Below are 20582 nucleotides of genomic sequence, written 5' to 3'. Positions count from 1 at the left end.
ATTTCTGCTCTAATCTTGGTCAACTCCTTCCTTGTCAGTGGGTTAGGCCTGTCCCTCTGTTGCTGTTCCAGTTTCTTGAGGTGAGAATATAGAAACTGCATTTTAGATTTTTCTATTCTTTTGAGTGAGGCTTGGATGGCTATGTATTTCCCCCTTAGGACTGCCTTTGCAGTATCCCATAGGTTTTGGACCGTTGTGTATTCATTCTCGTTGGTCTCCATAAATTGTTTAATTTGTTTTTTGATTTCCTGGTTTATCGAGTCATTCTTGAGCAGGATGGTTCTTAGCCTCCAAGTGTTTGAGTTTCTTCCAGGTTTTTCCTTGTGGTTGAGTTCCAATTTCAGAGCGTTGTGGTCTGAGAATATGCAGGGGATAATTTCAATCTTTTGGTATTGGCTGAGACCTGTTTTGTGTCCCAGAGCATGATCTATTCTTGAGAATGTTCCATGGGCATTTGAATAGAATGAGTATTCTTTGGTTCTGGGGTGTAGTGTTCTATATATATCTATGAGGTCCAACTCGTCGAGTATGGCATTCAAAGCCTTTGATTCTTTGCTTAGTTTTTGCCAGGGTGTTCTGTCTATTTCTGATAGTGGGGTGTTGAGGTCCCCTACTATTACTGTGTTCTTATCTATATGTCTCTTTATTTTGGTTAAGAGTTGGCTTGTGTATCTTGCTGCTCCCCTGTTGGGGGCATATATATTAATAATTGTCATATCCACTTGTTGAATACTTCCTTTAAGAATAATATAGTGCCCTTCTGTATCTCTCTCTATGGCCTCTAGTTTAAAATCCAGTCTATCTGATATGAGAATTGCTACTCCAGCTTTCTTTTGAGGTCCATTTGCGTGGAAGATGGTACTCCATCCCCTTACTCTAAGTCTGAATGCATCTTTGGGTTCAAAATGAGTCTCTTGTAGACAGCAAATGGATGGGTCATGTCTTTTTATCCAATCTGCAACCCTGTGGCGTTTTATGGGAGAGTTTAAGCCATTTAGATTGATAGAGATTATTGACAGATATGATTTTAATGATGCCATTTCTCTTTAAAGTCTTTGTATCGGTTGTGACTTGCTGCTCTGTATCACTCTTGGGGCCTTTTTACCTTTATAGAGCCCCCCTTAATATCTCCTGTAGGGCTGGTTTCGTGGTTACGAAATTGGTTAATGATTGGCGATTTTGGAACGTCTTTATTTCTCCATCAATTCTGAATGACAGCTTTGCTGGATAAAGGATCCTTGGCTGCATGTTTTTCTCTGAAAGAGCTTTAAAAATGCCCCCCCAAGCCTTTCTCTCATTCCAGGTCTCTGTAGACAGGTCTGACGTAATCCTGATACCTTTGCCTTGGTACGTGAGAAATTTCTTTGCCCTGGCCGCTTTCAATACTGTATCCTTGGATCTAATATTTGCGAATTGCACTATGACATGCCGTGGCGTAGGTTTGTCCTGGTTGAGCTTGGATGGGGTCCTCTCTGCCTCTTGGACACGAATGCTTGTTTCCCTTGCTAGATTAGGGAAGTTTTCAGCTACAATTTGTTCAAATATCTCTTCTAGACCTCTGTTTTTCTCCACCCCTTCAGGGATGCCGATGATTCTGACATTGGATCGTTTCATAGAGTCAGTAATCTCCCGTAATCTACATTCGTGGGCGTGGATTTTTTTAAGACCAGCTTCTATTTTCGTTTTTTCTTCTACTAACCCATCCTCCAATTCGCTAACGCGTTCCTCTGCCTCGGTGACCCTGGCCGTCAGAGCCTCTAGTTTTGACTGCATTTGGCTCATAGAATTTTTAATTTCTGTCAGATTCGCTCTCATTTCTGCCCTTAGGGATTCTATATTCTCAGCAACGCTTTCTCTGATGCTTTTTTCAAGTTTACTCATCATCTTGACCATTGTTGCTCTGAATTCCATTTCTGATAATTGGGATACATCCATATGTATTAATTCTGTGGCCGAGGCCAATTCTGTGGCAGAGGCCACAGACTCATTATCTTTTCTTTGCTGGGGGGGACTTCTCCTCCTCGTCATTCTGATGAGGAGAGATTGCGGGGTTGTCCTGAGCCCAAATTATTGATTGGGACCCAGGCCGTTTCCCTTGTTTTATAGAGATCTTAGGGATGTGGGCTTCTTCCTTAAAGAGTTTATTTATTTATTTGAGAGAGAGAGAGACAGTCAGCAAGAAAGGGAACCCAAGCAGAGGANTTTTTAATTTCTGTCAGATTCGCTCTCATTTCTGCCCTTAGGGATTCTATATTCTCAGCAACGCTTTCTCTGATGCTTTTTTCAAGTTTACTCATCATCTTGACCATTGTTGCTCTGAATTCCATTTCTGATAATTGGGATACATCCATATGTATTAATTCTGTGGCCGAGGCCAATTCTGTGGCAGAGGCCACAGACTCATTATCTTTTCTTTGCTGGGGGGGACTTCTCCTTCTCGTCATTCTGATGAAGAGAGATTGCAGGGTTGTCCAGAGCCCAAGTGTTGACTGGGACCCAGGCCGTGCGCCCTTGTTTTATAGAGATCTTAGGGATGTGGGCTTCTTCCTTAAAGAGTTTATTTATTTATTTGAGAGAGAGAGAGACAGTCAGCAAGAAAGGGAACCCAAGCAGAGGAGTGGGAGAGGAAGAAGCAGGTTCCCGGTGGAGAAGCCCGATGAAGGACTCCTTACGGAGCGTTGTGATCACACCCTAATCCGAAGACAGGCGCTTAATGACTGTGCCACTCAGGCGCTCCGGGTTGTGGGCTTCTTGATTTTTCAGCCTGCCTTCTGGGAGAGGAGCCTGGTGGCCGGTACTCAGAAAACCCTGTTTGGGTAGAGTCTCCGTGTCCCCTGCGAGGGGGGATGGGGATGGGCACCCTGTGAGCCGGTATTTCCGGGCTTTTGTTCTCTGGCGGCTTTCCCTGGCGGTTTGCTATGCCTCTTCTGAGAGAGCAGCAGCGGCTGAAATTCAGCCTCTGTCTCAGAACAGAGGGATCGCGGATCGTTCTCCACTGATATTCTGGCCCCTTTAACTCTGTTTCTGTTGGTGCTGCTCAACCCTGCAGCATCCCAGGCGNATTTTTCAGCCTGCCTTCTGGGGGAGGGGCCTGCCTGCAGGTACTCAGAAAACCCTGTTTGGGTAGAGTCTCTGTGTCCCTTGCGAGGGGGGATGGGGATGGGCACCCTGTGAGCCGGTATTTCCGGGCTTTTGTTCTCTGGCGGCTTTCCCTGGCGGTTTGCTATGCCTCTTCTGAGAGTCAGAGCAGCAGCGGCTGAAATTCAGCCTCTGTCTCAGAACAGAGGGATCGCGGATCGTTCTCCACTGATATTCTGGCCCCTTTAACTCTGTTTCTGTTGGTGCTGCTCAACCCTGCAGCATCCCAGGCGGTGCGCCCCACACCTGGCGTCCCAGCCCTCACTTCCAGGGCTGGCGCGTCTCTGTCCTTTGTGTTTCCAACCCCACCAGCCGCCAGTCACCAGCCGCCCCGCGCGGGCTCCCGGTCTCAGTCTGGTGTCTCGCGGGTGCTGACCGCGAGTCCGCCTGCTCCCCCGTGCAGGCGGCCCTCCAGCCGCCAGCCGCCAGCCACCCCGGGCACGCTCCCGGAGCTCCCGGTCTCAGCCTGAATCCAGTGAGCTCACCGGAGCTCCGGAGCTCCGTGAGATGCTTGGTGGCGCACACTCCCGGCTCACGGACTCAGTCTGCCGTTTCCAGGGCGCGGGTCCGCGGTCCGCACGCTCCCTGGTGCAGGTGGCCCGCCAGCCGCCCCTCGCGTGCTCCCGGAGCTCCCGTTCTCGGTCTGCTGTCTAAAGCGTGCAGGTCCACGGTCCGTCTGCTCCCCCGTGCAGGTGGCTACCGCTTCCCAGCGCCCTGACACGGCGGCTCCCTCCCCCTTCTGTTTATCTTCCGATATCTGTGCGCGGTTTCACGGCTCCCCGCTTCATACCTCGATACTCAGCACTGGAGATGTTCATTTGTAGAGATCCAGATGTATCTTCCTGCATCTCAGGCTGATTCCGTGGATGTTCCTGCTGGTCTGGTACCTATCCAGCTCAACTCAGGGGACCGGCTGAAAAAGGGGTCCCCTACTCCTCCGCCATCTTAACTCCCCCTCAAAATCTTTTTTAAAAAAAAAAAAAAGAGTTTTCACATTCTCTGTCTCACTATCCCCAACGTCAGTAGGGTAGGTCAATATAATATTATAATCATTGTTGTGCAGATACAAACATAAAAGGCTAAAGAAGTTGTGACTTGCTCAATGTCATACAGTTAGTAAGAAGACAGAGCTAGAATTCAAACCCAGTTCTGTTTGATTCCAAAATCCATGTTATTTTCACTATAGGTACTGTTTCACACAGCAATGAGTGACTAAAGGCAACACTACTAAAAGGAGTTTTATAGAAAATACAAAGCCACTTTTTAAAAAGATTTAATTTATTTATTTGACAGAGAGCACGCACAAGCAGGGGGAGTGGCAGAGGGAGAGGGAGAGGGAGAAGCAGGCTTCCCACTGAGCAGGGAGCCTGATAGGGGGCTCAATCCCCCAGGAACCTGGGATCATGACCTGAGCTGCAGGCAGACACTTAACTGACTGAGCCATCCAGCGGCCCCACAAAGCCACCTTAGAATAATTTTTCATGATAAAAGCTTATAGTATAATATTAAATTGTGATTCAAATTAAGTGCAATTCAAAAAGCAGGTCTAAAAAAGAACTCATTTAATCCTGGCACACCATTTTCCAGTAGGCTAACCTGATATTAAGTACAGAATTTACGATATTTAGCATTGATGGCATATTCTTAAGAATGTCTCTCTTAAATATTAATCAACCACATTTTTGACAGTTTAACAGAATATAACTAAATTATATGCTGTATTATTACATACTAAAATATTTAATATGCCGGCTATCTCAATGATATTAATCTTTGTAGTAGACGTTCACTGGAGCTACTACCTGACTTACAATTCTCCCCTCTCAGGAAATGGCCTCAGTTCATAAAATGAGCCCTTCAAGATTATGTTTGTGCTACATGACCTTGTTCTCCTTCGCATAGATAGTTGATTCAAAGGGTTAACACTCAACCCAAGCTAGGTCTATTGCATCCTGTCTATCCAGGATTTGAAACTCTGAAAGAGAAACAGATTAGTGGTAGTCAGAGCTGAAGTCCAATGGAGGCGCTGCTCCAGACAAAGGCTAGGTGTTGGCATGGTTCTTGCATCTCCCAAATCTTGACGATCTTTCTTCTCTTCAGAAGGGAATTTTAATACAGTCATGTCTCCTTAAGATACACTTCTGTAGTCATTCATTCAACACACATGGGGTAAGTGTCATGATGGCAGTAGCATTTTATACTACTGGATTTTATTTTTTTAAATGTGGAGATATATAGTTTCTATTTAAATTCCAGTTAGTTAACATACTGTGTAATATCAGTTTAATGTACAATACTCAACACTTCCATACATCACCTGGTGCTCATCACAAATGCCCTCCTTAATCACCATCACTTACTTAACCCATTTCCTCCCACCTCCCTTCTGGTAACCATCAGTTTGTTCTCTATAATTAAGAGTCTGTTTCTTGGTTTGCCTCTCTCTCTCTTTTGCCCCTCTGCTCACTTATTTTGTTTCTTAAATTCAATGAACGAGTGAAATCACATGGTACTTGTCTTTCTCTAATTTACTTATTTCACTTAGCATTATACTCTCTAGCTCCATCCATGTTGTTGCAAATGGCAAGGTTTTACTCTTTTTTATGGCTGTGTTATATTCCGTGTGTGTGTGTGTGTGTGTACATGCGCACATGCGCATACGTGTGTGTACACAACATCTTCTTTATCCATTCATCAGTCGCTGTGCACTTGGGCTGTTTCAATAGTTTGGTTACTGTAGATAATGATGCTATAAATGTTGGGGTGCATGTATCCTTCTGAATTAGTATTTTTGTCTTCTTTGGGTATATACTATGGGAGTTTAAAGAACATTAATCCCATCCTGAAAAGCCTGGGCCATACAGAAGGCAGGTCCCTCTCCATGTACTCACAACTCTGTCCCTCCTTTATCCTCTAAAATTTGCCCCTTCCCCCACCACTCCAATAAAACTTAACTTGCTAAAACCACCAATTTTTTTTTAAAGATTTTATTTATTTATTTGACAGAGATAGAGACAGCCAGCGAGAGAGGGAACACAAGCAGGGGGAGTGGGAGAGGAAGAAGCAGGCTCATAGCAGAGGAGCCTGATATGGGGCTCGATCCCACAATGCCGGGATCACACCCTGAGCCAAAGGCAGACGCTTAACCGCTGTGCCACCCAGGTGCCCCTAACACCACCAATTTTCAAATCCAGGGGACACATTAACTTTTTTCGCCTCCCTACTACATTTGATACTCCTGACTAGCTCTTCTTTGTAACTTGTATCTTGGTTTCAATGATATTATTTCCTGCTTTCTTCCTTCCATACCTTAATCTCCAATGCATTTTCTTCCTATCCTTTAAAATGTTGGTGCTCCCCCAGAGTTTCATCCACTGTCCACTTTTCTTCTTACTCTGCCTGCAACCTCCAGGTGTTATCAACCATACCTATGACATCAACTATTTACTTAACAAGTATTTGTGCACCTATGTGGTAGATGTTGGCAATACAGCACTGAATAATACAGTGTCCCTGACCTTATGAAGCTTAGAGCCTAGCAGCAAAGATATACGTTAAAAATAAGCAATCTTTCTTGCCTTTATAGAGATGATCAGTGCATGAACGAAAGGAATGGAGTATATATAATAGAGATCCTTGACATAATGTAGGGCATTCAGGGAGGAAGTGGCATTAAAGTAAGAACTGAAGCATGAGTAGGAGGGAAAGAGAGTTAACAGGTACTGGTACAACATTTCAGGCTCTGACGGAAGACAGGTGCCTGGAGTGAAATAGCTAAAAGAAAAGTAGTATGAAACCTGACTGAAATAGTTTGGGATCACATCAGACAGGGCTGTGAAGGCCTGGCTAAGAATAAATATTCATTACAAATGCATAGTAATTAACCTCAAAAAACCTTCAAAAATTCTACCAGCCATTATACCAATTCTACTCTTCACAAAAATTACTTTTATCAACCTCTAGCTTCATCTTCCTCCTTCATTTTAGTAGATGATCTCATCTCCTACTTTTCAAAGAGAACAAAGGCCTCTGGACAGAAACTCCTTCATTCTCCTGATTCCAAAAACACCTATCTACCGATCTCTCTTCCTTCCCACTCTTATGGAAGAGAAACTGTCCTCCTCCCAAGAGAGATTAATTACCTTTACTTGAGATCTCATCTAAGGAATCATCTATCAATTATCCATTCTGTCTCATATACATTTAAGCTCTACACCTCAAATGAATTATTTTTTAAAAATGTTTTAATTTAAATTCAATTGAATTAACATATACTGTATTATCAGTTTCAGAGTTAAAATTTAGTGATTCATCAGTTGCATACAACACCCAGTGCTCATTACTTCAAGTGCCCTTCTTAATGCCCATCAACCAATTACCCCCTTTCCCACTACCCACCTCCCCTCCAGCAACCCTCAATTTGTCTCCTACAGTTAAGAATTGCTAATGGCTTGCTTCCCTCTGTTTTCATCTTATTTTTCCTTCCCTTCCACTATGCTCATCTGTTTTGTTTCTTAAATTTCACATGTAAGTGAAATCATATGGTATTTGTCTTTCTCGGACTTATTTTGCTTAGCATAATACTCTCTAGTTCCAGCCATGTAATTGAAAATGGCAAGGTTTCATTCTTTTTGATGGTTGAGTAATATTCCATTATATATATATCACATATCATTATGTGTGTGTGCGTGTGTGCACATGTGTGTGTATATATATATATATACACACACACACATATATCACATCTTCTTTATCCATTCATCTGTCAGTGGACATCTGAGCTCTTTCCATATCAAATGAATTCTTCCAGTTATTAAGCACACTTATATCTCTCGAATTTAAACAAACAAAACCAAATGAGCTTCATTTGACTCCCCTACTTCCCTCAGGGACAAACTTCTCCAATAAAGCTGTTTCAATTGTCTCATATGTTACTCAAGACAATCTGACTTCCATCTGTCTCCCCATCAAAGAAGCACTCACTACATTCAGTAACTTTCCTGTGTTGCTATATCCTGATTTCTCAAAGGCCTCAAAATTTGCCATGCTCCTTCTGAGACAATTTCTTCTCAGATTCTGAAAATTCTCACTTTCCTGTTACTCTTCTAGCCCTTTTTTGGAGGGAAGGGGGGGCCTCCTTATAGGCTCACTCCTTATCCCTTATCCTAGACTTTCCACAGTTTCAAAAAGAAGTTATCTTCCATCTGCAGATAATCACAAATTTACACTTAAATATTTTTTTAAGATTTTATTTGAGAAAGAGAGAGAGCGCAAGCACACACAAGTTGGGGGACAGAGGGAAGCAGACTCCCCACTGAGCAGGGAGACTGACATGGGGCTCCAACTCAGGACCCCAGCATCATGACCTGAGCCAAAGGCAGATGCTTAACTGACTGAGCCACCCAGGTGCCCTTTTTTTCTTTTTCTTTTTTTTAAGATTTATTTTAGAGAGAGAGAGAGAGTGGGAGGAGGGGTAGAGGGACAGGGAGAGAGATAATCTTAAGCAGACTCCCCACTGAGCTCAAGCCGACAAGGGGCTTGATCTCATGACCCTGAGATGGTGACCTGAGACAAAATCCAGAGTCAGATGCTTAACAGACTGAGCCACCCAGGTGCCCCTAAAATAAATTTTTTTAAAAAAGATTTTATTTATTCATTTGAGAGAGAGGCAGAGAGAGAAGGGCACATGAGCAGGGGGAAAGGCAGAGGGAGAAAGAGAAGTGGACTCCCCACCGAGCTGGGAGCCCAATGTGGGGCTCGATCTCAGGACCTGAAGATCATGACCTGAGCCAAATATATATGCTTAACCATATAAGCCACCCAGGCACCACCCCCCAAATTTTTTTTAAGTAAACTCTACGCCCAACATGGGGCTTGAACTCACAACCCTGAGATCAAGAGTTGCATGTGGTATGACTGAGCCAGCCAGGTGCCCCACAAATTTACACTTTTAACCCACAACTCTCCAGACCTGTCAATTCACCATATGTACCTTAATGTCTCATGGGCACTGTGAACTGAACATATCTAAAATACAAACTATAATCCCTTCCTCAAAGCCTTGATCCTTTTCCAGTACCTCCTCTCTTAGTGAATAGTGTCACCATCTACCTAGTTATGCGTTCTAGAACCCTAGAGGTCATAACCAAAAACTTGCATTGAATCCCTCAGCATCCAGTCAATCACCACTATCATGATAGCAACAAAAATAGCCAACATTTATTGAGAACTTATTATCAGGTCCTGTTTTAAGTTATCTTAATTTGGTCATCTAATTTAGTCATCACACCCACATGTGGAAGTTATCATCACCAAGTCCTGTGGATTTTACCTCCTAAATTTCTTGAATATATCATCTTTTCTTCATCGCTACTGCTGCTACCACCTTAGTTCAAGGGACCCTCTCATTGAGCTATTGAACTTCCTGTTTGGTTTGCCAACAATCACTCTGAGAACTCTCATTTGCCACAGATCAAGCACCATCTTTTTCAAACGAAAAACAAATACCTGCAGATCCCTCCTCTCTCTCTCTCTCTCTCTCTCACACACACACCACATCTGAAGGGGTTTTAGAAAAAAGGCAAATCCCCCTAACTTGACTTAGGAAACTGTGCATGGACAGGTCTCTAGCTATTTCTCCAGTTTCTTCTTACACCATCCTCCCTCTTATGTTCTGTACTCCAGTCACACTGGCCTTTAATCAGCTTCTTGCACTTGCCATTCTATGGTAAGACTCTGGATCTGTTTTTCCATCTACCTAAAAGGCTCTTCTTTAAGGTGCCTAATTAACACGTACTCTTATTTCAGCTCTCAGTTCATTCACCAGTTCCTTGGGGAAATCTTCCTGATTTGATGGTCAAATCATCCAATCATACCCCTCACTGTATCATGTTTTTCTCTGTAGTAATACCTACCGTTATAATTTTACATTTCTTTTGTGTGACTGCTTGACTAATGTTTTATTCTCCTACTAGACTAAAACCACATGAAACCAAGGACTGTCTGGTTTTGCTCAACACTGCAACTATAGAATCTAGCAAAATGCCTAGCATGCAGTGGGTCCCAGTAAGTATTCATCCAAACGGATGAGTCAGAAAGCCAAACTGAGCTAGAGGAATAAGTCAACAGTGAGCCAAAAAAAAGGAGTGGGGGGCAGTGTGAATCTACCCACGCTCTGGTTTTAAAGCGGGAGAGAGGTATTATTTATAGAGGAATGTTGAGACTAAGAATGGGTGGACTGGTTTGGATGGTTGGTTTAAAAGTTAGAGAAGTTAGGGGCGCCTGGGTGGCATAGCAGTTAAGCGTCTGCCTTCAGCTCAGGGCGTGATCCCGGCGTTATGGGATCGAGCCCCACATCAGGCTCCTCCGCTATGAGCCTGCTTCTTCCTCTCCCACTCCCCCTGCTTGTGTTCCCTCTCTCGCTGGCTGTCTCTATCTCTGTCGAATAAATAAATAAAATCTTTAAAAAAAAAAAAAAAGCTAGAGAAGTTAAAACATGCCTAAATGCTGGACTCTGGTAGAGAAGGAGAAGTTAAAGATGCTCAATAGTGATGGAATAACCAACAACATAACTTTTCTGACTAGGCTAATATTGAGGGAAGCCAAAGCCCAAGTGAAAGTACTGGCTTTAGATGGAAAAGAGACAGCTTCTTCTCTGTAGCAAAATTAAAAACTGTCAAAATAGGTGTATAGATTTGGTGGTCGAAATTTAAGAGATAGTTCCAAAATAACGTCTTCTGTTTATTTTTGATATCAAAAGGGGAATGATCGACTGAAAGTGAAGATATATAAAGAGGACTCGTTTTAGACGAAAACGGTAAAATTAATGTAGAGTAGGACTGATCACCAGTATTGACAGCTGAGTTGAAATTAGGTCTTACCTGACAAAGAACTGCCCAGTAATGGGATATTTTCCAGCTGTGCTTGGAAACCTTGCACAAAAAAGGTAAATAGTTATCAATGCTTTTTACGGGATGGATGTGAAAAAAGGATGGAAGGTCAAGAAAGCCTGGGGCATTGGAAAGGGAGTGAAGAGAGAGATGATTATTATCTCCTAAGCTGGACAGACAAAAGGAGAAGACAGCGAAGAGTCAAAAACAGGAAGGTCTGGATGATGGGAGTTGTCAATGGGAGTTGCTGGTGGAATTAAATGAGACAAAACATGCTAAACACATTGCAGAATGGCTGGTAGAAAATAAATGCTCAAGAAGTGTTTCCATTACTGAGGATTTAATGCAGAAGGTTTAGATGATTCACAAGGGACCCTAAAGATTAATGACTAGTAGTAATTTACAACCTTGAAAAGGTGAACGTACAGAAGTTGAGTCATTTTAGCTAGTAAGTAAGCCCAGCTGACTGCTCAGCATCCAATCCTTACATCAGCTTTTTTGGTTCTCTCACATAATTCTCAAAAGGGCTATAACATAAGCTTTTAAATTCTAATCATGCTTTAATTCACTTAACACGAGGAAACTGTAAGCTGTAGTGGTACTCAGGAAGGTCTCAAAACATATCCCTCAAATGTTAAGGGTCTCCTAGACTTCATTAACACAAGAGCAAAAGCAATTAGATATAAGCAGTAGTGATTATGACCCAGCCCTACTTTGTAGAGCTCCTCTGTAGTGTATCAGGTAATTAAACAAAAAGTTTGGGAAATAAAAAGGTGCTCAACCTAATTAAATAAGATGCGGCTACATACCACCAGAATGGCTAATGTTATAAAGACTGACAATTCCAAGTGTTGACAAGGATGTAGAGTAAAAACCTCTCTAATACACGGCTGGCATGAGCTGTAAACTGGAACAACCTTGGAAACTCTACGACAATATCTACTAAAGCTGAGTGTAGCATAACCTATGACTCCACAGCTCCACTCTTAGGTATTTCCCAATGGAAATACATACATGTGCACATCTAAAGCCAAGTATAAAATACACAAAAATGTTCAAAGTAGTACAATTCTTCATAGTGTTAAACTAGCAATAACACATATGTCCATAATGATAGAATGGCTAAACTGTGGCATATTCATATAATGGAAAACCAAATACAATGAGGATATACTAGAGCTACACAGAACAACATAATAAATTTCACAAAAATAACTTTAGCTTTCAGAAACCAAGACCCAGGAGTATATACTGTATGATTCCATTTATATAAGTTCTAGAACAGGAAAAAAACAAATCTATGGTGATAGAGGTTAACGCAGTGGTAACCTTTGGTGGGGGGGTGGGTAGTGATTGAGCAGAGTGTAAAGGGCGACCTCTGGTGTACTCATGTTCTATTTCTTGGTGGTAGTACGTTTATTTTGTAATAGCTCATTGAGCTGCATGTTTATGATCTGTATCCTTTTAGTGAATCCTATACTTCATCGGAAAGTTTACCTTAAAAACAAAAGGTTATAAATGACTGCAAGGATGATGAAGGAAAAGGCTCCATTAGAAGCTGAGGCTGCTGGCTCTGAAGAACCCCCATTCGCCACTATGTATAGAGTTGGCTGCTAGGCTACGGAGAGATGAAATGACCTAAATCATATTTCTCTAAGATCGCAAAACTAATTAATGGTAGAGCAGGAACTGGAATTCAGATAGTCTAATTTCACCGCATTCTCAACTTCCTGTAAGAATGTTTCTGGGTGTGTACAGAGGGGTCCTTTTCATCCAGGTACTCATTATTCTGATCCCCAAAGTAATGAGGTCATATGGGGAAGCAAAAATAGTCACAACATAATATTCACTAAAGAACAAGAACACTTATAAAATTGGTTCTCACTCAAACATTCTTCCTCTGGCTCAGATCAGTTTCTATTTCTGCCAATTCCCATCAACTGCCCTTGTCAGTCATTCTTGGTGAGTCTCTCTTGTGTTATGATGTTAAACAGAACAATACAAATACAATGTAAATCAACTGCAGAGTGAAACTGCACATCTTGCAAAAGATGCAGGATTCCATGAAGTTGGTTAAAGTTCTACTGGAGAATACCCGAATAATATGTAAAGCCATTGACAAGGAGAGAATCCAACCGATTAAGGTCAGTTAACCAATGTGGAAGAGATCCCTGTTTGTTCCACCCAGCATCTATTTTCCCCTTCCTACTAAGTAACAGTAACAGAATCCTGATTTTTTGGTAACTTTATGTCTAGCTTATCACTAAATAAACATATATTAATATGGTCTAAAGCTAAGTCTAAGAACTGGATATGCATCAATTTTTAAACCCAAAGAGTTAAACGTAGCATCAGAAAATCCCCTCTTCTTCAAGTAAACAACTGATGCTGCAACCCAGTTGCACCCTATCTCTACATAAGGAATGAGGCAATGCTTCACCATGCTGGTGTCAGAGACAAAACCACGTATCTGGGGGGAGAGGGAGGGATGGTGGAAACAAATTTGAGCACTGGTGAACGGTGTTCACCCTTTACAAGCAGACACTTGTTAAATACACCAGTAATATGAAGTCATCAGTGTTGTAAATATAAAAAGGTTTACATGAAAGGAACTTGAATGTATACATAAAAATAGATACATGAAAGTAAGTTACACATAACACTGAATTCAGACGTTCACAGCTACTTCAGCACAAAAGCCAGGAAAGGTTTGAAGGCATTTGTATAGGTAACTACTGCATTCATGCACCATGCCAGGAGCTGATGAACAAAGACAAGATCCCGGCAGAGTTTGCTTAAAGAAACCAGAAGCCAGTATCTTCATACAAATCTTAAATTCCTGAACTGTTTTCCCTATTCTCCTCGGATTCACTACAAGCAAACGAGGTTTTGCTATTATGCATACTCACATCCTGCTTTTGTCTTCTTCAAAAACAGGACTACAGTTACAAAACAGAAACATTCCCACATCTCCTTAGATGCGTTTTTTTTTTTTTTAAGAAATAAAGCTTACGGAATAAAAAAGTAGCCAAGTGACTTTTCTATGCTTTTTGGTATAAGATGTTATGGAATTTAAAAAAACAAAACAAAAAAACCTCTCTACATTCTCCGTCTTAAAATCCATTCTTTTCATAACCCACCTTTCGCCGACATGAAGACTTTCATTAATGCGCCACACATCAAAGACAGAACAAAGGGCTCCTCTTAATAACAGAGGCGCACAGGGTCCTTAAAAGACTGCGCGGTATTTATCCGTGACTGTTTCTGCTCTAAATTAACACGTACAGGAGGATTTGTCTTCAACTAGCTCCACCCGGCTAACACAGAGGAGGGGCGGGGATCCTTATCTAAGAGTAGCTGATCTCAGGCCAGCACTGATGCTTTTCCCTTCTTTGGGGGCTTCAGGTTGGGCTGTGCCAATGGGCTTCTTCGCACAAGATCTCACGACACCTTAAAGCGGCTCGCCAATGGAGGGATCCTCGCCTCACAAAGAGATAACTAGGGCAGAGCTGTTATACAACCGATACGCGACGCCGAATGCCAGCCCGGGGAGTCCCCCAGGAGTGCGACTTGGGAGCCACAGCATCCGCAGACGAGGAGACGTTTCTGCTCGAGAACGGTTTAACGCGACCCTCTACTAAACAGCAGCTCGGCTGGCGTGCGAAAATGGAATGAAGGGCGAGGACCGAGGAAGACAGCCGCGACCCACCGGGCGCGGTTTCGGCCCAGGGAGCCAGGGGCGCGAGTCCCGGACCCCCTCCCCCCTGGCGCCCGTCACTCCCACAAAGGCGGTACCTGTTTCCGCATGTTATTCATGACGCCCATGAAGCCCGCCAACAATTTAGCTTCTTCTCGAGCAGCAAGTTTCTTCTCGGTCTTCTTCTTGCTGCTCTTCTCCACCCCGGAGGCTGCCATCCTCCGTCAGCTCGGTTCACGCCCGGGGCTGGCCGGGCCGAGCGGGGGGCTGTACGCTCCGGGCACGCTGGGGCTTCTGTTTACCAAACAGCGCGGCCGGGACTGCGGCTGCAGCGCCCTGCTGCCGGCGCGGCCACTGCGGAAGGACAAGGCCTGGCGGCCCCCTCAGAAACTCACCGGGAGGCGACGTCGCGGGCTCGGCGGCGTCCCGACAGAACCGGAGCCGGGCCGAGGAGTCTGCGCACTTCGCTCGCGGGGGCGGGCGCGCTCGGAAGGGAGCAGGGGGCGAGGCCTACGCGTCACAGCGGCGCGCCGCTCCCGGCGACGCGGTGCGGGCGGGTTGTCTTTGTCGCCGCCGGCCGCCGGCGAAATTTTGACTTCCAGCGGTTCCAAGGGCGTGCATGCCCTTCCGTTTCCCCAAGTCAGGGTTTACAAATTTAGACTATGTGGGGAGATTTTCTTTTTTTTGGATACGCAGGCGGTATCTCCCGTTAGTGTAAGCACCGGAGGAACCAGGTTGATGTTGTCTTCCCTGCAGCATCGCAGACTGGCAAATTGCAGACGCTCAATATGTATTTATTAAATGATGAAAGATTATCACGTACTGCAAGTGACAGGCATCTTACACGGAACACAAGAGTTATTTGCTTGGGATTCATAAAGCAAAACCACACAGTCCCGTTGGTGTCTCCTTGATGTGGAATGCCTGCTTACTTAGGCTGGTTTACTTACTGTTTGAAACCAGATCAGGAATCAGCTCCAGAAATCTTCAGTTAGTCCAGTTAGTCTTCCCCAAGTATTCTACCGGGACACGAACTCAGTCACCGAACTCATGAAAAGGCTTTTTTTTTTTTTTAAGTATAATAATCTGTTCTTTCGAGTGTATGGTAATAATACAAGATTATTTGAAATGGTACGTTATTTACATACTAAAAATTTTCTACATACCCTCTTGATTTTCTAACCAGGTCTATACAGGCATATACGGAGACATATTTTATGGTAAATAATTTACACCATTGAAGCATGCTTTCTCTTGAGGACAAACAATATACAATAACTAAAATGAAAGAGCAGGTGGCATCTAAGCCTCCATTTTTATGAAAGAGGCATTTATGCCTATGTGCACTTTATATCCTCTTAATCTAGAGGTTCTCAGATCTTCTATTTTAACTAGTCAATAATTTGAGGTTTTTCGAGTGGACGCTGGCAAAAGAAACCATTTGTTCCTCATGAAATGAGAAACAAGGAAAATTTTGTTTACTTTATCAAATGACCTAGAACACTGAAGAGTAAGAGTTGTGTTTAAACATTTCTTTTCATTGAAAGGAAGTGGAAATCTTTTTACTCTTAGGCCTTGGGAAACATTAAGGATGCAGGATTCAAAGGCAGAAATGCAGGTGATGAGATGGAATACTATTTTGTAACAAGGCAAAGGAAGGAACAGCAATCATCCTACTTGATGTTGAAACAGTTGTTTCACATATTACAGAATATACCTCATTTTATTGTGCTTCACTTCATTGCACTTCGCAGGTGTTGCCTTTTTTATTTTATTTTTTTACAATTTAAAGGTTTGCGGCAACACTTTGCTGAGCAAGTCTATCAGCACAATTTTTCCAACAGCGCTTGCTCATTTGTGTCTGTGTGTCACATTTTGGTAATTCTAGCAGTATTTCGTATTTTTCATTATTATATTTATGGTGCTCTCGATCAGTGATCTTTGACATTACTGTTCTAATTGTTTTGGGGTGCCACAAAACGCCCCTCTATAAGGTGGTGAACGTAATGAATACGCGTGTTCTGACTGTTCCACCAACCAGCTGTTTCCCTGTCTCTCTCTCCTCAGACCTCCGTATTCCCTGAGACACATCAGTATGGGAATTAGGTCAATTAATAACCCTATGATGGCTCCTAAGTGTTCAAGTCGAAGGAAGAGTCGCAGGTCTGTCACTTAAAGTCAAAAGCTTGAAATGATTAAGCTTAGAGAGGAAGACATGTTGAAAGTAAAGGAAGACATGAGATAGTCCCAAAGCGAGGTCTCTTGTACCAAACTGTTAGCCAACTTGTGAATGCAAAGGAAAAGTTCTTGAAGGAAATGAAAAGTGTTACTCCAGTGAACACACAAACGATAAGAAAGTGAAACAGCCTTACTGCTTATATGGAGAAAGTTTTAGTGGTCTAGATAGAAGAGCAAACAAGTCACAGCATTGCCTTAAGCCAAAACTGAATCCAGAGCAAGGTCCTAACTCTTTTTAATTCTGTGAAAGCTGAAAGAGGCGAGGGAGCTGCAGAAACTTTAAGCTAGCAGAGGTTGGTTCATGAGAACTAGAATCAGAAGTGGAGCCTGGGGGGGCCTGGGTGACTAAGTCAGTTAACTGTCTGGCTCTTGTTTTCGACTCAGGTCGTGATCTCATGGATGGTGAGATCAAAACCCGAGTCGGCTCCCTGCTCAGTAGGGAGTCTGCTTGAAGATTCTCTCCCTCTGCCCCTCCCCTGTGCTCATTGCTGTCTCTCTCCCTCTCTCTAAAACAAACAAATAAATCTTAAAAAAAAAAAAAAAAGGAAGTGGAGCCTGAAGATGTGATTGAATTGCTGCAATCTCATGATAAAACTTTAATTGATAAGAAATTGTTTTTCATGGATGAGCAAAGGAAGTGGTTTCTTGAGATGGCATCTACTCCTGGGGAAGATATTGTGAAGATTGTTTAAATTACAACAAAGGATTTATAATATTACATAAACTTAGTTGATAAAGCAGTGGCAGGGTTTGAGAGGATTGACTCCAATTTTGAAAGAAATTCTTTCTTTCAAACAGCATCACATGCTACATAGAAATCAGCTGCGAAAGGAAGAGACCATTCAGGCACAGCCATCCCAGCCTTCAGCCGCCACCACCCTGACCAGTCAGCAACCGTCAACACTGAGGCAAGACCCTCCACCGGCAAAAACACTACAGCTCACTGAAAGTTCAGGTGATGTTTGGCAATTTTTAGCAATAAAATTTTTAAAATTAGGGAATGTACCTTGTTTTTTAAGACATAATGCAGTTGCACACTTAATAGACGTCAGTATAATGCACAGAGGTTAAGCATGAATCTTTGCCTGATAACAGTCAAGCAGCCCCACTCTTTAGGTGTTCAACTTTGGGCAAATTGCTCAACTTCTCTTATGCCTCAGTCTTTTTATTTGTAAGAATAGAACCTGCCACATGGAACCGATGTAAGGATTACAAAAATGCGTAGCTTGCTGCCACCCTGAGACAAACAATATTACTTCACTGAATTAATAATTTCACTGTGAATACAACTTTGGGAAATAAGATATATGTTCTTAGAGAAAATCCACAATATATTTGCATATGAAGTGTTTGGCAAAGACTTTGCTGTACCTGTTGGTTGAACCTAACCAACTTTGCCGTAGTATACTGCCTTTTGAGGAATCTGGTTAGCCCATTCCTATTTTCCATGAGTTATTCAATCCATTATCCACTTATAGTATGGGGCCTAAAGTTGCACTTGTTCTGTGGGACTTTACTTATACTTGGTACAGCTTATTGGATCAAAGTTGGACACCCGAACCAAAGAAAGCCAATTAATAACAGTAGTGGGAAGAGCAAGTTGCTTCTCTCTGGAAAATGGACAGATAGATTTTAGTGAGCTGGCACTCAGCAGTTCTACAGGAAATAGTACAAGGGGCTCAGGCAGCCATCTCTGGGCCATGTGCATAGATAAGCAGAGAAAGGCAGTCTGCAGAAACTGCATAGAGAAACAAACAAACAAAAACCAAACCCAGAAACCCAGAGAGAAGTCAAAGGAGAGACCAGGTGGTGTGTGTGTGTGTGTGTGTGTGTGTGTGTGTGTGTGTGATGGAGAGAGAGGGAGAGAGAGGAAGAAAGAGAGATACAGTGAGGTTAACTAAGCTTAAAATTCAGGATCTCTAACTTTAGCAGGCCCCTATCAAGGTTGAGGTCCTAGCAATGTGTTCATATAGTCATTTGGTTTTGTAAAATTTCTGAAAGATACTCTAACCATAATAGGTTGAGTCTGTTGTCTCATTCTACCCTGATTTTGCTTTATTGTATTTCTTTTACTATAAAGTGGTGTTGGAGTGGGTGAGGATTTCTTGGGAACTAACCAAGAACAAATTGAGTTGGGGATACATTTTGTGGGGGTTAGTAGCATATACTTTTGTGTATCATAGTTATTTCTATAAAATTAGGTTATTTTTAGCCCTTCTTATGTATGTATGATTTCCAAGAATAGTCCTTGTGCCCACTGTCCCAATTCTGTGCTGCAGTGCAAAGATGTAGGGCCAGACATCTTTTTTGTTTTTTAAAGATTTTTATTTATTCATTCAGAGAGAGTGAGCAAGAGCAAGAGAGAATGCACAAGCTGGGGGAGGGGCAGAGGGAGAGGGAGAAGCAGGCTCCCCGCTGAGCCGGGAGCGGATCATGACCTGAGCTGAAGGCAGACATTTAACTGACTGAGCCCCCCAGATGCCCCTGTAGGGCCAGAGATCTTATCACAATATACTTACAGTGCCCAACACTGAAAGTGTGTAAGGAGTGGAAGAGACACAAGTTTGAAACATATAAAGGCTGTAGCTGATCTGTGGAGAATTCTTTCAGTCTTCAGATGTGTAAAATTGTAAACAAAAGATTTTGTACTCATTGAATTCTAGTCAAAAATGGTAGAAAAATACTTGTCATGCATGTATTTTAAAACACAGCATGTAAGTTACAAGTGTGACCTCAACTTGCAAAATGGCAAAGTAAGGACCTCTGAAAATCCATCCTCCATAAAAGTGACAAGAACACTGGAGAATTGTCAAAATCAGCTTTTTTTTCTTAAAGAAGATTTTGAGTGAGAGAGAGAGAGAGTGAGAGGCATCATGAGCAGGGGGGAAGGGTAGAGGGAGAAGAAGCCTCCCCGCTGAGCTGGAAGCCCCATGTGGGACTCGATCCCAGGACCCTGGGATCATGATCTGAGCCTAAGGCAGACGCTTAAATGACTGAGCCACCCAGGCACCCCAAAACCAACTTTTTCAAATTGCTGAAAATTAGCTAAAGGCTTGCAATAATCCAAGGAGTATTTTTCTGTACCTTGTTTTCTTTCTTCAATATTATATTTATGAAGCTCATCTATGTTAATACTTAGAACTTTAAGTATCATTTTTTTTACTACAATGTAATTTTTTATTGTATCAATATCTGTCCTTTATCCATTTTCCTATTAGGGGACATTTAGGTTGTTTAGACTTTTTTCTATTACCCAAACATAGCTACTCATATATAAATACATATCTCCTTGTGTATATGTGTGACATTCTAAGTAAGGTCCAGGTGTGGAATTGCTTAGAGAGGAAATATGCATTGTCAACTTTGCCAGGTTTTATCAAATTGCTCTCCAAAGTAGTTGTACCAAATTATATTCTTGCCAGCAATGGATAAGTGCTCAATAAACTGAGAGCCCAATTTTTGTTCACACAGCTCATAATCATAAATGGTAAGGAACTGGGGGATTTAAGCTGACAATTAGTCTTAATTATTGAAGCCATTTTTCCTTCAATAAAGTCAATAAAAATTAACATATAATGAGAACTTACTATATTGTAATCACTGTTACATATTTTCTCTAT

General features: G+C 42.5%; 1 protein-coding gene across 4 annotated transcripts in view; it reads right to left on the bottom strand.

The window, feature by feature from the left end:
* Positions 1 to 15219, bottom strand: part of KLHL7 (kelch like family member 7) — a 69033-nt gene extending 53814 nt beyond the window's left edge. Inside the window, exon 1 of one of the 4 annotated variants that reach the window (XM_011227594.3) lies at positions 15120 to 15219. Coding sequence is in view for 1 of the 4 variants with exons in the window: in XM_002921327.4 (XP_002921373.1) it covers positions 14823 to 14942 (120 nt within the window). In the remaining 3 variants the exon portion in view is untranslated. Of the gene's footprint in view, positions 1 to 14822 lie in introns of all 4 variants that reach the window. The other 3 variants (XM_002921327.4, XM_019801874.2, XM_011227593.3) reach the window with 3 other exon arrangements.
* Positions 15220 to 20582: the final 5363 nt, after the last annotated feature.

This window comes from Ailuropoda melanoleuca, chromosome 1 (assembly GCF_002007445.2).
Source record: "Ailuropoda melanoleuca isolate Jingjing chromosome 1, ASM200744v2, whole genome shotgun sequence".
In the NCBI taxonomy this organism is placed as follows: Eukaryota; Metazoa; Chordata; class Mammalia; order Carnivora; family Ursidae; genus Ailuropoda; species Ailuropoda melanoleuca.
Note: the sequence above shows the minus strand (reverse complement) of the source record. Positions and strands in the feature narration are given on the sequence as shown.